Below are 17,419 nucleotides of genomic sequence, written 5' to 3' on the forward strand. Positions count from 1 at the left end.
ACCAAAGCCGCTCCCTTTGTATTCGCCGCTCAGATCAGCGAATCCCCACAGCGCTTTTCTTTTTGTAGTGTAACCCACTGGTCAGTCGCCCTGCACTCCCACACAAACTCTTCCACATGCTTATCCCCTCCTCTCCCATACCCAGCATAAGCACTGAGCCTTTTGATCTTGTCTGCATTTTGCTCTTCTGTCCTCTTTCACTCCCTTCGTCTGGCCCTTTCTTCTGGAAACCTCCCTGTTCTCCTCATTATCACCTCTCCTCTTCCTCTTTTTACCCTTTAAGTCTGTTTTCATAGCCAACAATCTTCTTTTTTATATGTCTTAAATTCTTAATAATGAGCCACCTAACACAAACATCTTCTCCTCTGAATTGTTTTCTCTGTCTGTCAAGCTGTTTTTCCTCCATCTCTATCTTATCTGCAAATCTGTCCTCACCTCATACTCTTTATTCCTCCTGATATCCCTTTCTCTCCCCTCTCCCTCTGTATCCTTTATTTCTTCAGCCTCTTTATTTATTTATTTTTTTTGCTTTGTTTGTGCTCCCAAGGCTGTCTTGCCTTATGATACAATCTGGCTGTTTCGTCTTAACAACTCACAACCCAGCGAATATAACAGTGACTTATAAATCACAAGGACAAAACTCTTTCATATACACACACACATATGCTGGCTGGTCACTCTTTGTACATTTTGATTCTGATGCTGAATTTTCTCTCTCATCCTGCTTCTTGTGTTGGAATTTCGCAGCTTCTACTTGGGGCAAGTACTCGCTGTTCTGTGTCTTCTTCTGTGATGACCCCCCCACATCCGTTTGCATGTTGGCTTTTCTATACGTTCGCGTGGTCACACCATATTCGATGCGAGGGATGGATGAAGCTGACTTAGATAGAAGCGTGGGCGGCTGGTCGCTTTGATCAAAGGATGTAATTAGTAGGAGGAAAAAAACAAAAAACAAAACAGCAGATTCAGCACACAACCATCTGGCTTTGGTGAATTTTTCATAACCTTGATGTGACGCCACAAAGCATAAACAACTAATGGTGCAGTTAGTCCAACAGATGAGATTTTGACTGAGTGTTTCAGCCCCTGTATCACTCCCTCTCCGCCATAACGAGTCTGTCACTGTGCCATAAAGGCTGTCAGAACGTTTACAGGCCTGTTAAAGAAAGTAACACACCATGCCTTACTGCCACAGACTACTCCGACGGGGAGTTTGGGGACTCTAAAGTTCTCTGTACAGCCGTATAGAGTTTCACATTGGAGCCAGACCACCAAAACCTCAATCCATCTCGCCGCTCTCCTGCAGTAGGCGGTTTACGCAGCCACTTGTCCACTTGTGCATTAGGGAGGGTCACCAGCACAAGGGGTGTAATGGATGAAAAGATTTCTATCCATAGGAAGAATGTGTTGAATAAATGACCTAATCCTGGGGGTTGAGGAGATGGTGACAGATAAGCAAAAAGCACGAAAGCAGCGAAGGAATGAGTGATGTTGGAAAGCCATTGGACGTAGAGACACCCTGCCCAGTCCGTAGAGACAGAACGACAATGAATCTGCTTGTTATGTTTTATATGAAGGACGTCGTTTCATCCGGCACCAGATTTCCACGACCCTGAGGAAACTCCGCGCTCAGTGATTGTTTTTGCAGACTGCGCCGCACGAGTCAATATATTTTAAAGGCAATGTCCAAAATGTCTTCGTTTTAAGAGACCAGTGAATGATGGCCATTGATGCCTGTCATGTCATTTATGAGATAAGGATTACCAGACCAGTATTTTAAATGAAATCCAGAGGTAGAGCAAGCGAAATCCTGGATTTTTTTTCTTCTCTCTAACACTGCTGTATGTTTACTTGTAATTTTCTTGCATGCTCTACTTCCCCTTTCATTACTTTATGTTCTGCTTTTCTACATAGTGCACTCGATCTTTTTTTTTTTTTTTCCCTCAAGGTCTCTCTATTAGAGCTAATATTCTCTCACTGCAGCAAAGTATTTCATTTCATCCTGTGGTAGATTTTCACAAATTTCAACACGTTTCCCCCCTCCTGTATGACATCAGTTCTCAGATGATGAATGCGTTTTTATCCCCTTTTGTCTTTCTCACTTTTACCTCTCCGCTGCTCTTTCTCTCTGGGGTCACAACAGGGCAAGAAGGCAAGTATTTCTCAGTCGATTCCTCTCTCGTGCCTCACCACTGCGCTCTCATACGCACTCTCTACCCTAATCCATCACCTCGTATATGTCCACTATTACTTTGTGTGGATGTTATAGAATGTGTGTCCTTGTATCATCTAACAGCATTTTTTCAAAAATATGATACGACCATGTGCGTGTCATGTCATTTCACAGTGTACCGTGTCATAAAAAACTTACTGGAGATGGATTTTTTTAATAAATGATGAGCCTAAACCAGGTATTTTGTGTTTTCAAAAGCAATGGAGACCATACAGCTGGACAGGTTTGATGAGTTCGGTTACACCTACATCGCTCCCAGGTGAGTTCCCCCCTTTGTACAATCCACTTTAACGAGACACAGGTACAAACAGGGAACGCTCTGTCCAACTTACCATAACTGTTTCTTCAAGGGAGTACTGCAAAGAGCTGAAGCTGTCAGTCAACAACACCCAGTTTCTCCTCGACTTCAACCAGTACATTGACAGAAACACTCCAGATGCATGTGAGTCATGCGTTTGGTTTTTTTTCACTTGTAGTTATTGTATGAGTTTCGTGCGCCGTTCGTATTCATCTGGGTATTATAAGACCACTGACCCGCACAGTTTTCAGCTAAATTAGCGTACAGTGTGTTGCAGTGGGAGACTGAGCGCACACGCATGGTATGTTTCACCGTTCATCGCGGTCGTAAATAAATAGCCAAGAATTCCAGCCTGATATCATGATAGCCAGCAACTCAAGGTCGGATCATGACTTCGGTCATTAGATTACTCTGGTCTAAGCAGGGTGACATCAGACTGATCCGCTGAGTTTCCTAGAAGCCCGATGCTGTCATGCTACACAGTGACTCACAATGTTTGATTTGTCATCATCTAATGGATCCCTGCGCTGGTATGGCTTACCACCGTCATCCAGCTAATGGATCTGTATACCCTTGATCCGTTTTAACCCAAGGTCAACTCATATACTTTGGCGCTAATGCTTTTTTGCTGTTTGCGTGTCGAGTCTTCGTGAAAAGTTACTGGCATGTTTTAAAACAACACTGGGGAGGTGCCGCGTGGACGCTTTGAAAAGAAATGCGCTCACATGATTTCTTGAACAATGAAGTTGAAACTCAGTGCCTTGGCATCGTTCTCCCTCCTAATGCTACAACAGCCAATCTTTCACAAAGTACTTTCTGCTGTTTGAATGATAATGGTCTCCCCGCTGGATGATTTCCTGACAGGTGCCATGAGATCAGTTTCTCCCGTCATTTATGCAGAGAAAAGATTTGGCAGAACACACCTCCTCTTTGTCAGACTTTCATACATGCTGGTATTCTTGGTGTTACAGCAGATCAGATTTTTGGGGGATTCTGTGCATTGATCAGCAACAATTCTTCTGCAACACAAAACTTATTTTCCCCATGCAAATTAGTGAAAAGTTGCCTCCCCTTGGTTTCATTAGCATAATTCCCTTACTAAGCGCTGCACTGTGGGGTTGTAATATCTGCAATATGTATAATGCATCCTGTCTTTAATGCATAGGTAATGTGTCCCTCGTGAGTCGACTAATCCTGGATGCAGGTCTGACAGCTGACCTGGTTAAACTTTGGAACGAGCAGCCAGTGTGAGTGCCAGACCTGTCAGTTCTTTTCTCTTTTAAGCAAATGCAAAGGTGCAATTTTCTTTACCTTGCAGCATCAACATGTACTGGTTTAAAAAAAAAAAAAGCAGAACAAATGTTCCTTCTCATGCAGAATTCTGCGTTGCATGTGTACACTATTTCCTCTGAGCTGATGCTTATTACATGCACTATTTTATTGACTATCTGAGCCAGCGTTTTCTTTCTTTCTTCTCCATTATGGATGATTTGATCACTACTCTCGAGTGAAATATGATGAAAGCAAAGCGCAAAATGTGTATCACACCCAACCATGCCGAGCTCTGCCAAGGCGTGCTGTTTTGAGAGGAAAATAAAATAATTACATCAGTGTGTTTCCTTTTATGGTATGCCCACTTGTCTGAAATAATCTGAATGCACATTTACACACATTGAAGAGTATCTGTTTAACATTAGGACAAACTGAGACAAGTGACTGGGCATAAAACAATTTGTGTCGTGTCTGCAGCTTCGTCTCAAAGTTCACAAACACTTTTTTTTTTTCCCCCTACTAATCGTGACTGTGATTGACTTTGATGTTTGATTGGCTCTTGCTCTTCGTGTTCTCAGGGATGGGATAGTGGCCAGGTTTGTAGCAACAGATGGAGGAATCACAAGAGTCTATCCAAGAAGGTACTCTTCCTCTTCTCAGTTTCACTGCTAGCGTGAAGCAGCACGGCCAGCTTTTCTGAAATATGTGGTGGTGTAAACGTGTGAAATGAAAATGGATACAGACTGTAATACTCCTAGGTTTAGCACTTTTGGCTGCTTTACTCACCTGCTCCACTGGGTTATTTTCCAGAACATGGAGGATTAGAGTCTTTCAGCTGAACTCTTCGAGCTTGCCAGACCAGTACAGGACATGGGTCAAATCCACAAATCCTGCTGCCAAACGCAGCTGAATTTCCTCAATGTCCTCGCTGCTACGTTTGTCTGAACTGCATATAGATGTTCCTCTCTGTCACAAATCTAACATTCTCACTGAAAATGGATGCATAGTTCTTGTCACGATAAAACATGAAAGTTATTATTTTTACTGGATTAAGCTCTTCTCATATATCAACTGCATCACTTGTGTGACTCCTATTTTTATGACTTACATTTGGCTGTAGATTAAAATCTCTTTTTTTTTGGATAGATCAAACACATTTGCTCGGTGTTTTTCTCCCGATGACGTCCGTGTCTAATCTAACCCGACTACATTGTTGTTTTCAGCGCTGGGGAAGAGTGGATGGAGAGTCCTGAGACGTACGAGTCCAGCTTCTACAAGAGGACCCTGGACAATGAAATTTATATTTTCACAGCTCCATCTTTCAACGGTAAGTTTTTTTTTTTTTTTGAAAGGTTTGAATATGCACGCACTTTATTGTGCGTGAGGATCTTCAGTGTGGTCTGGCACCGAGCCTATTCTGTTCTCTGCCTTTGGACGCCATCCCAACCCTACTGGCAAAGATCAGACTCTCAGGCCTCTGATATCACTCTCTTTATCCTTCCTGCTGCGTCTTTCACTGCTCATCCCCACCCTCTCTCCCTCCCTCCTGCCCTGTATACTTCCTGTCATCTCCGCTGATCTCTCTAACAGACATCAGGACATCCAAATGTCAGTGTAATGTAGCCATGCTTACAGCTACAGTACACTTGACTGGATTAACACATGTTCTGGCTTCACAGACTCCGCTGTCGTAAATTACAGCAGCTGAAAATGTATGGAATTTTCCAAAAAAGAATAGCTATTATTCCCACTGAACTTGTAATGCGCATTCAGAAATGTACTCTTTCTAAACAGGATTTCAGTGAAATCACCATTATAACTGGTTGTTGTTCATGTGTTCTGTATTGCAGCAGAGAGCAGGGAGCCTGTGTCTGAGTCAGGTATTCTGGTGAGCAAAGCGGTCGACCTCACCGTCGATGAAGTCACGCTCAAGCCAGCAGGTCAGTCTTGCTAATACCAGATTGTTGCGTTGTTGTGATGCGACACAAATGAAGAGACCTCTGTCTGTTTTGTGGTTTGTTCCGTAGTGGTGGGAGTGAAACTCAATGTCTCGTTCTGGATGAACAGCTTCATGAACGCTACCCTGAAGCTGAACGTAAGTCGTCGTATTTTATACAACGTCTCTGACAACTATTGGTGCCAAATGCTAATTTCTTGTCTGGTTCCTTTTATACTTTTTTTAGTGCAAGGATGAGATTTGTGGCTGTCTGAGGAATGACAAGGTACAGCATTGTTTAGCAATTTATTTAATCCAAACTTCTTTGTTTTAATCATATTGCTCATCATCGTCTAAGTTTTTCCCTTACATACAGCCTCAGTCGCACCAGGTTATTGTTTTCAATTTTTTAGAATTTCTTTGTCTTTTTTTTTTTAGCATGTAGATTGCGTGATACTGGACGACGGAGGATTCCTTCTCATGTCCAATCAAGATGAATACATTACCCTGGTGAGTTACCATCAGCAACCGTCTCTACATGAGTGTGACCGAGTATGTGTGAGTCATTTGGGTGCATCTATCTCTCCCCCAAATGATCAGTAAGCAGGAAATCGACACTCAATATAACATCTGTAGTCACATAATCAGAAAAAAAAAGGGGGAAATCAAAGACTCTGCCAGCAGTCATACGTCTTATTTCCTCAGCTTTCTACCTCTCCGCATACCTTGCTGATCTTACCTTTGTCACAGGAATTCATCAATCTCATATAGAGGTCAAATAAAGGACTTATGACTCAGCTAAGTTATGAGAATGACCTGCTTGCTCTGAGCTGTACTCCTCTAGGACAGCATTACACCCATGTCTCTGGTAAAGGAAAGCGCTAGACACTGGAGGAGGATCAAAGCGAAGGCTCTGACGGTTTTTAGTCAGTCATGGAAGCAGCACTGAAGTGAGTCCCCCGTGTATGTAAGAATTCTGCTCGGCTGCGTTAACTCCGCTCTATCGGCCGCTATCTGTTAGCGGTGGGATATACAGTATGGAAACATTTCGTGTCAGTCAAGGCGGGACATCTACTGCCTTTGATTGGTTGGTGTCCGTAGGGATGCAGAACTTTTTTTTTGACTTATTGCTGTCAAACAACAAGAGTTATGTGTCGTAGCAGTTCTCTGATCATAGCCAGAGCCGTTTATCAGGATTAAGCCACACCTCTCTGTTCATCATCTTTACATATGAGCCTATCAAACATTTATAGGTACCTCAACATGTTTATCCAATTTATTCTTTGAAGAGAAGCTCCTGTAAAAGAAGACCCAGCATGTGCACACACCAGGTCTGGGTCCATCTTTAAACTGGTGTTTTGATTTGTGGAGAAAAAGTCAAACTGCTGCTGCACAAAACCTGCTGTGACAACGACAGCAGCCTCACATCAGCATGTATAACAGGTGGAAGTGGAGCTTGGCGGTGCCACGCTTCATGTCACAGAAGTGGCAGGGCTGCCTTAAAACCATCCCATTATCCATTTTCTATGCACCGCTTAATCCTCACTAGGGTCATGGGGGGCTGGAGTCTATCCCAGCTGACTCAGGGTGAAGGCAGGAGACACCCTGGACAGGTAACCAGTCTATCACAGGGCTACACTTAGAGACAGACAACCAAGCACACTCACATTCACACCTACGGACAATTTAGAATCACCAATTAACCTCAACGTGACTTGCATGTTCTCCCTGTGCAGCGTGGGTTCTCTCCGGTGCCCCCACTGGGATGCAAACCTTCTTGCTGTGAGGCAACAGTGCTACCAACTGCCCCACCTTGCAGCCCCCCTGCCTTAAAACCCAGACATAAATTCTGGCAAATTAGTTGTAGCAACTGGACTTGCTTGAGTTCACGTCTCATCCAAGAGGCTTCATCAGTTCTGACTGAATAGTTGGGAGTTCCAGATACATATATCCTAGAAGAGCCATTAACACCTTAGTTCTTCTAGGATATAAGTATCTGGAACTCTCAACTCGTCAGTCAGAACTGATGAAGCCTCTTGGATGAGAGGTGAAATGTCTTCAAGGAACTCAAGCGAGTCCAGTTGCTACCACTAATCAACCAGAATAACCACGACCTGGATGACTGAGAATCTTCACAGACACTCAGACATAAATGTGAGCAGAATAAGTTAAAACTAAGAAACTTGGAGGTTTTATGATTCTTTTGAAAGGCAAAAGGTATCAGTGTGAGTTATTGGGGAGTACCCTTTCATTGTTTAAAACAAGATAACTCAGTCAGCCTATACAACCTGTATGATTATTTTGGTTAGCAGAAAGAAGCAGGGAGGCATCTGATCACTCCTAAATTCACTCCGCGCAGCATAACGTCTCCGAACATACAGGCAGAGTCATAAAGAACTCGCTTTAGTCACAAGAAAAACAAGGAATCCTGCAACAGATGGTATGTTCCCCCCACAGAGCCCTGATCTCAGCATCGCCGAATGCGTCTGGGATTACATGAAGAGACAGAAGACGTTGAGATAGCGTAAATTCACAGAAGAACTGTGGCAAGTTCTCCAACAAACCTGCCTGCCAAGTACCTTGAAAAACAGTGTGCAAGTGCACCTCGGAGAATCTGAAAATACCCTGCCTTTAATTTTAGTGCCTCAAGCTTTTTTGCGCAGTACAGTGCGTTTATGTTTTAAAAAATAGTAATCCAGTTCTGGATGTAGTAAGATTATTATTGTACCTGAAATTGTGAAGCAAATAACACAATTACACCCCAGGATTTTGGGGTAAATACATCTTAGTGTTCAGTTTATGCATGATGCTGTGTGTGATTGTGGCCAGTTTATGAGATTTAAGTGAAACACGTGGTCCGATCTGGCTTTATTTGGGCTTTTTTGTTGTTTTTTTAGAGTTATAGATAACAAAAAATGTACGCCTGGTGATACATGTTTCCTGTCTGTGTTAATAAGACACGTTTTATGTTTGATTTTGGTTTGTTTCAGTGCAATCGTCACTCAGATATTGTTCCTTGTTCTGTTTTCATCTTTGTTTTCTGCTGAGTTGCATGTTTTTTGCCCACCAACAGCACCCCACAAAAAACACCAAATCCAGACAAATAAATAAATAAAAGTAAAGCGAACAAAACACTTTGGGCTTACTGTGATTGGCTGCACACATGGATGCAAATTTTTAGCTAAATCCGAGCGAAAAACTATAAAGGCCTGTCGGAGAAAATGGGACACAGCTGCATGGTTTGTTTTTACAAGCTGAGATTTACACTGTTTTTACTGACGTTTCTTCTGTGTGTTCGTGTGTGTGTGTGTGTGTGTGTGTATAAACTCGTCTAGATAGGTCAGTTCTTTGGTGAGGTGGATCCGGTGCTGATGATCAACCTCGTCAACACCTCGTTGTACTCCTTCAACAAGACCTACGACTACCAGTCCGTCTGCGACCCAGAGAGAGACAGCAAGGCAGCGGCAGGACCGCGCTCCGTCTACGTGGTTAGATAACTCACAGCTGTCAGAAAGCGGCCACTCATTTCTCAAATTATGACTGTTTACACTCCGATGCACTTCCAGTAATATCGTGATTATAGATTTTTATTCCTAGAATCATAACAGTTACATTAAATGGCCAAATGGAGGAAGAAAAAAAACACCCCACAGCTGAATGACCTTACTAAGCCTCACTGGCTTTATGTTGGACTAAATGAATTTCTTTCCCTTCTCCAGCCCACCATTGCAGACTTGCTCAGTATCGGCTGGTGGGCCTCCAGCGCTGCCTGGTGAGTTGTGCTGCAGGTTGTGTGTGCTTTCTTTTGTTGGTTTATTTGTGTGTGCAATTTCAGAGTGGGAGCAGATTTTGTACTTCAGGGTAGGTGTTTTGTATGGGAGTGGACGTTGTGGAGCGATGAAGCTGGCTGGGTCAGTGTAGCACAAGGGCAGTTACACAACGTTTTATTGCATCACTTTGTGTTACTGCAATATAACCAGGCTTTAAAACATAATGGCAGATAGCTTCCCATGACATTTACATCAGCGGGCGACTGTAACATCGGACAGATGTGTTGCTTTTAGTAAACAGCTATTGGCTGCTTGTAAATCAGTTAAAGATGCCTGAAGATTCGCTGACTCATACATGTGACTCATTTTGTTTGTTTGTTGTTTTGTTTTTTTCATCCCTCCCGTCTAGGTCGATACTTCAGCAGCTCTTCTTCAGTCTCGTGTTCCCCAACCTTCTAGAAGCAGGTGAGCAACACAAGCGCTGACTGTGTATCGACATTATTTAGATGAGAGTCAACAGCGCTTGGCGATCAATCTCTTGAGTTCCAATCCTACCCCTGTCTCACTAATCGTTTTCTGTAACTAGCCTGTAAAAAAAAACCTGTTTCTTATTTCCAGCGGATTCAGGGGATGAAGACATACCAGATGCAATGTTTAAGGAGAGCTGTATCACAGAGCAGACTCAGTACTTCTTCGACAATGATGAAAGATCCTACTCAGGTGTCCTGGACTGTGGAAACTGTTCTAGGTATGTACACGTGTGTTCATATGATTGTGGGTAAATGGGTTGTGTTATTAAAGACTTTCCACCTTTTTATTGTATTTTCTTTTTTTCTCGCTGCACATCCTTCTCTTTAGTGGTCTGTGGGGATTAGTCCAGAATAGCTCTAGTTTCCTGGAGTGTTTCTGTTTTGCAGCCTGATTTCAGGCAGCTGTTTTCTGATGAGTTCTGATCAGACACAGATTACCTTGATCTGTCAGTGACCGGAATTGCAGAGGGAAGCACAAAAGCCCTTTTATCTGTTTTTCTTCCTTCGCTCGCTGGCTGTACTTCAAACTCACCAACACACACACACACACTCGCAGAGCGCTGGCACATTTACTTTGCTCTAACCTCCGTTTGTGTCAATTCGGGCTGTCGGAGGGGGTTAAATATGGCTGTAATTACTGGGTGTTACGAGTCCCACGTGTCTGATGCTTTACTCCCCAAAGTTAATAACTGTAGACACAGAAACTTTAATGACTACCATAAAAAGCCCTAAGAGGAGGGAAATGCTATGAATGTGTATGCATGTGCACACATGCCTACATGTGTATGTGGTGTATATACTGTGTACGATATATGTAAATGAAATTCATTAATGCATGTAGATTAAAGCTGCACGGTGCTTAGCCTGTATGTACACAGACTGGATTTATGTTAATGTTCATACGTGTGTGTTTTCTAGGATGTACCGCGCCGAGAAGCTGCCCAACACCAACCTAGTGTTTCTGATCACTGATGCCAAGGCAACATGTTTGTCATGTGACCCCAGGCCTCTACGGCAGGCTGAGCAGCCCTGTATCCTTTCACTGGACTCGTAAAAAAAAAAAGGGAACAGAGAGTTACACTTCCTTTTTTGCTCTCCAATCCTCCATCCATCACCCGTATGACAGAGGGGCTTTAAACTGTCAATACAAGGACGCACACCTAAGGAGTTTGCAGCGGGTCCCCCCCTGAATGTTCACGGGTGAACAGTAAACCAGATGCACGGCATATGAAAGCCGGTCTCATGTTACTCCTAGATTAGGCTTCCTCGTTTAATTTCATCTGGGCTACAGGCTGCCATCAGGTTGAATTAAGGTGAAGGCCAGAGGTGTTCTCTCATATACGCTATATGTGCATATATGCTCAGGATGTGTGTTTGACACGTGTCTTGAGTGTAGCTTCCCGCTGATGTAACACTAAAGGTGTCGTCATCAGAAGTCACCACAGGGTTGCAAGAGGGGCCTCTGGTTGCTGATAATGATGCCACTCAACACACAGAAACACTGGTACACATACAATGTACGCACTTACTGCTGCCTGCAAGATAGTAGATCATTCTAAACATTTGTGCATGGGTTAATGGTGAAGGTACATTTAAATTTCTTCAGACGAATACATGTTGTACAAAACTGCATCAAATCACCGGCTTCCAAATCCTGCGGTATTATTTTTACAACAGTCTCTCGTAATGATTTTATATTTAAATCTGTGATATGATGATTATAGACAATTAGTAACTATTCAAGAAAATAAAAAATCATTTTATCTCCAGGGCTGCAAGGTGGCTCGGTGGTTAGCACCGTTGCCTCGCAGCAAGAAGGTCGCTGGTTCGCGTCCCTGTGGGGGCACCGGAGTCTTTCTGTGTGGAGTTTGCATGTTCTCCCCGTGCAGCGTGGGTTCTCTCCGGGTTCTCCGGCTTCCTCCCCACACAGTCCAGAAACATGTTGAGGTTAATTGGTGATTCTAAATTGTCCGTAGGTGTGAATGTGAGTGTGCTTGGTTGTCTGTCTCTAAGTGTAGCCCTGTGATAGACTGGTGACCTGTCCAGGGTGTCCCCTGCCTTCACCCAGCTGGGATAGACTCCAGCCCCCCCCACAACCCTTAGTGAGGAATAAGCGGTGTATAGATAATGGATGGGTTTTATCTGACACATGAGCTGAAAACTGATTTTTTGGCAAAAAGAGAAATTAAAAGTTGTTCAGTTGTTGTTAAAATGTGCACTGCTGATAGCAAATCATATTTTCCTGAGCGTCTGTCCAGCTGTCGGTCCAAATCCATGCGAGCTGGCTCAGAATCCCAGATACCGCAAAGGGCCGGACGTGTGTTTCGACAACAATGAAAACGTAAGACACAACCACACTTTGTGCAGAGAATAGCAGCTCTATTAGTGAGACTAAACAGTTGTGCTCCGTCAATTTCTGTCTGGTTATTATCAGCATTTTGCTCTGTGAATAGGCTGAAAGCACTGCTGGCTGCCTGCTCTTCCAGTCTGTTTTTATGCTTCATTTGTTCATTAAGTTTCCTTTTCATTCATCTGTTTATAATTCTTTTTTATTACCATGAATTTTGAGTGCTCTCTCATTTGTTTTTATTTCTTTTACTTTTTTTTTTATCATCTAATCACTCATCTTTTTTTTTTCCATTCCTCCTTTTTTTTCTTGTTTTTATTCTGCATCCCACTGGCTGGTAGGATGAGCCCTTGTGCCCAATCAGCGGAGATTCGACGCTGAGTCCTACACCTTTCTTGTTGTTTCTGATCCTGACTTCAGGGTCAGTGTCATCTTGCAGCTTCACAAGGCTTCATTACTTCATTGCTATGAGCTTTACAATTCCTGAGCGACAATGTAAACCAGGCAGTACAGTGGCATGTCAGTCTCATTTGTTGTCCTGTAGTTTATGTTAACATGTCATAAACAATAATTGCTGGGTAACACGTCAGTCATTACCCTTTTAACCTGTTTTACAACCATTCAAGCTCCATCACATCACAGCTACATGAACTATAACGAACATAAAACACAGTGATGTTATGGTTTTTTTGTTGGGTTGATCCATTTGAATGATTTCCTAACAAACACAGATTTGTATGCAAATTTCCTCATTATTATGCTGTATATTCAGGGGTGCATTTTCTATAGGATTACCCATATTTTGCCACACACACTAAACTGTAGGGATTTGCTTCTTTGTCGCATGCCTGCTGCATCTTTCTTTGGCATTCTGGCATCATTTTGTTGTGCATTTTTTCGTCTTTTTGTTCGTCTACCCCGGCAGACAGAGCAAAAATTTATCCTCTGCAGTTAAAAGTGTTTAAGCCAATCGATATAATAGCGCCGCCGTTCAATAATAGCAACACAAAACTGTCTGCAAATGCATCTGCCATCACTTTGTCGAGCGCCGCTGAATGCTATGATCACCGCATTTGGAAGTCTTTAGTTTTTCAGGTACTGGAATTCAAAATTGTCAAGCAAGAGCCAGTTCAGATCATCGAGATTCCCTTGAAATGATACAATGGAAGTTCACGCGTTGTATTATTTGAGCTCAAGCAGTTAAACAAAGGAGAAAGGTGGATAAATTATGTGCGAGATCATTGCATCACCACCCAACTTTGAACAATTTATAAGATGTCTAAATATTTGGAAAGCACATTTCCCATATCTTTGTGAACTCTGCCTTTCATTGTGTTGCGAAGGCGTCGATCACACACATAACAGGCCACCAATTCATGTGCCTGCGTGTTTATGTTACGGAGAGGCCATGCTGGGAAGCAAATGGGAGGGGAGGAATGGCTGAGGAAGGAGATGAACAGAGCAAAAAAGCAGGCTGTGCCCCTTTTCCTCTCTCCAAGTGTCCCATTACTTTTGGGCTCGGCTCCTCGTAGGAAGACAGTTTGTGTCCGAGCCAGTCCATTTTGTCACTGGAGTAAACAGAGGAAGCTTCACATGGCTTTCCTGCCCTTTGAATAGAGAAAACTCCCACCTCTTTCCCCGCATGCACGGATATCCTAAATACTCCCATCAAATTAAAAAGAAAAAAAGTTACACGGCGCAGGAGGCAGGTGCATGTGCATACACACAAATGTGAAAAAAATAAAGCAGAATGGGGTCTGAAAGACATTTAAAACTGCTGCAGAACATTTAGATGAATTGTTCTGTTTGGGAAATTTGCTTGTTTGCTTTCCTGCTGGGAGATAGATGAGAAAATTGATCCCACTCTCACTGCTCAGTAGAAAACAGAAGCAGCCAAACAGCTCAGCACAGAGACAGGACACAGAGAGAAAAAAAAATAGTCCCAACCAGGAAGCACATATTCTCTATAAAAGCATAAACTGTCAGTTTTATACATTACACTTGCAGCTTCTCTATGTTTTTGCAAAGCTAGCCATCTTCTCACTTCAGCTTTATATTTAAGAGGTATTAGAAGTCGTCATGTAAGTTTCAGCAAGAAAGTGAGTAAAGGTATTTCCTTAGAATTAGAATTAGAATAGAATAAAACTTTATTAATCCCTTCGGTACAAGACCTCAGGGAAATTGCTACACCAAAAAACAACACCAACACCAAATGTCCAAAAAAACAAACAAACACCTTAACCTTAAATAAAACCTTAAAAAAACACCTTAACCTTAAAAAAAACACCTTAACTTTAAATAAAACCTTTAAAAAACACCTTAACCTTAAAACAAACACCTTAACCTTAAAACAAACACCTTGACCTTAAATAAAACCTTTAAAAAAAAACACCTTAACCTTAAATAAAACCTTAAAAAACACCTTAACCTTCAAAAAAACACCGTAACCTTAAAAAAACACCTTAACCTTAAATAAAACCTTTAAAAACACCTTAACCTTAAAAAAACACCTAAACCTTAAACGTCCAACTAGCTTTAATGAGATCTGTGAACTTGATACAGGGTCAAATATTGTAACAAGAGAGAATATAATCAGACGCAGTGTTATCATGATCTGCTCATTACCGATGGTAGTAGCTGTAGTAGAACGATTAAATGTCAGCGATAAACTGTGTCTTAATTTACTGACAACTGCTCTGTCCAACAGGAAGATGATTCTGACTGCGGAGGAGGGACTTTTCTAAGCCCGAGTCTCTGGCCAATGCTCGGTCTCCAACTGCTGCTGCTGTGGCTCATCACGTCTTTACGACACTCATGACCCCTACACACACTCGCACACACGCACGCACGCACTCACACACTGATCGTCATCTCATTTCACAGGAGGCCAGAAGACACTCCAGTTACGCCATACAGGATGTATGCAGAATATTTGCAAGGAGACGTTTTTTTCTGAACCAGTATCAGCATTTCCATTTCTCCAATGCCAAAGGGTGCTCATTCATTTCCTCCTCATCATTTTCAAAAATAGAGACACATTTACTGTGCTCAGCTGCACTCATTTCCATGATATACTCCTTAATACTCTCCTATGGTGCAAGAGTAAGAGCTAACCAAACCCTTTAATTCTGCCTCATTTGTTTCAATGGTTTATTTAGCGGAGGTTGAAGAGTTATCCCACTATGCCAACTAAATATCATCCAGAGACTGTATGTTCACTGACAGCATCGATTCGTGTAGTTGTCAGTGTTGTTTGTTGCTTATTCTATTTATTGCATATGAATCATTATGCTGTAATGATCGTTTCCTTTTCGGCAACCAGTGCAACTATGAAGAATATCCCTTCGGTTTTGAGTGTTTTTAAATGTACTTAACCTATCTATTTCAGTTTTTGTACTCCAAAAAAATCAACTAGCATTTTTGTGACTAGCTAGGTGTTGTATTGTAGAAGCATGTGCTCAGTACAGAGCTAAAGACAATACCAACACTTTGACACCAAAGCTCCACAAAGTACCAAGGACCACAGATTACACGCAAAACCTACTACGGAGAATCTGCAGGCTAGTTTATTTTAAGAAATTCCTCAGACGTGGGTGTGCATCAGTATTCAATAGATAGATACCTTTTAGATATGAGGTCAGCGTGCACCCAATGTGAAAAAAAAACACCATTAGGATATTACAATTTCAAATATGTTTGTACTTTGACTGACAGCTTTGGTTGTCTTCAATTTGATGCATCGAATTCCCAGTGCCTACATAGTAGCTCAGACGGTCCGGTATCTGATTGAAGCAGCACATCAGTGTTGTATTCTGACCATGTATGCTTCTTGGCGAATGCTTGCTGCGGTAGAGAAGAGAGAGGGTAGCCCTTGCAGTATGAAACGGGCCAAATGTGCTGCAGTTATTCTAATTTTCGTGGCCCAGGCAACAGTAGAAACAACCGGTGACTTTGATCATGGGAGATTAATATTAGATTCTTCCCTGGTCAAAAGTAAACTTAAACCAGACTTGAGCTTGCGTTCCAACACCTCTCTTTATTAATCCTGTTTCTGTTCCCTTCTCTGGATCACCAGACTCAGGAGCCAAGATGACTTGTGAATGAGATCAGCATATCAATATGACTGTTTCTTTGTTTTTTTCTTTTTTTCTTTTTTCCTCGCTGTTCTCTTCCTTATGCTTGTTTCCTCTTTGTGTTGCTCTATAAGTGCTGTGAAGCAGACGCTGAAGGCTCAGTGTCGAAATGCTGCAATGTCATGGGATGAGCTTGTTCTGTGTTTGAACACTGTCTATGCCTATGATCAGCATCAGGGCCTGCTGGAGAGAACTCTGAGAACACACACACACACGACTACCAATGATAATTTTTTTGCATTGCCTTACTTTGTCATAAGTCACGAAGACCACACATGGGTTGAGTTCATCCGTTCCTCTCTCTTGTTTCGTAGTTCTCTCCACCTTGCCTTCGTGGTGACATGCTGGTGTTGAGTGATCAGGTTATGCTGTCTATCAAAGTCGCGTGTTGACTTGTGTTTTATCCCGGGGGTCCCGTGTCTATGTGCAGGCATGTGCGTGTCCCTCCGATATCTGATTGTGCTTTAATACCGTACATGAAATACTCTTTTGTGGAACTTCACTAGCCTGAATAAATTTTTGTATACATTTGTACACTAATACTATTTACTGTATAAAAGAGAAAATGAAAGAAAAGAAAAAATGTTTATAATATGGTGTTGATTATTGTGCAAATATGATATATTCACAATAAAAGTGTTGTATTGTTATGACCTGCAATTCTCTTTTTTTTTAAACTCACATCTGGCCAGTTGCTTTGGCTCCACTGGGAGTGGACCAAAACATGTCATCCTTCCTGCTGAAAGAGACAGCTGCTGAAAATGGAAAGCCATCTGCATCCTCACTCTGTCTGTATTGGTGTGTGAATTAAAGGTGTGGGTGATTGTTGCTCTGTCACATGTACATTGTTATTGCTGTTTCAGTGCCTAATGATATCAAATCAAAGAAAGCGTACCTTAA

The 17,419-nt window shown here is 42.3% G+C and overlaps 1 protein-coding gene across 1 annotated transcript in view; it reads left to right on the top strand.

Moving 5' to 3' along the window:
• LOC103361381 (voltage-dependent calcium channel subunit alpha-2/delta-1) overlaps positions 1–17,179 on the top strand; it is a 73,635-nt gene extending 56,456 nt beyond the window's left edge. Inside the window, exons 23-38 of the mRNA XM_008287446.1 lie at positions 2,432–2,492; positions 2,584–2,675; positions 3,697–3,778; positions 4,382–4,444; positions 5,027–5,130; positions 5,657–5,743; positions 5,831–5,898; positions 5,987–6,025; positions 6,178–6,249; positions 9,075–9,227; positions 9,459–9,511; positions 9,919–9,974; positions 10,128–10,257; positions 10,958–11,070; positions 12,298–12,380; positions 15,094–17,179. Of these exons, the coding sequence (XP_008285668.1) occupies positions 2,432–2,492; positions 2,584–2,675; positions 3,697–3,778; positions 4,382–4,444; positions 5,027–5,130; positions 5,657–5,743; positions 5,831–5,898; positions 5,987–6,025; positions 6,178–6,249; positions 9,075–9,227; positions 9,459–9,511; positions 9,919–9,974; positions 10,128–10,257; positions 10,958–11,070; positions 12,298–12,380; positions 15,094–15,204 (1,367 nt within the window). The 3' untranslated portion in view covers positions 15,205–17,179. The remainder of the gene's footprint in view (positions 1–2,431; positions 2,493–2,583; positions 2,676–3,696; positions 3,779–4,381; positions 4,445–5,026; positions 5,131–5,656; positions 5,744–5,830; positions 5,899–5,986; positions 6,026–6,177; positions 6,250–9,074; positions 9,228–9,458; positions 9,512–9,918; positions 9,975–10,127; positions 10,258–10,957; positions 11,071–12,297; positions 12,381–15,093) is intronic.
• Positions 17,180–17,419: the final 240 nt, after the last annotated feature.

The sequence above is a fragment of the Stegastes partitus genome, unplaced genomic scaffold, assembly GCF_000690725.1.
Source record: "Stegastes partitus isolate 25-593 unplaced genomic scaffold, Stegastes_partitus-1.0.2 Scaffold501, whole genome shotgun sequence".
Lineage (NCBI taxonomy): Eukaryota > Metazoa > Chordata > Actinopteri > Pomacentridae > Stegastes > Stegastes partitus.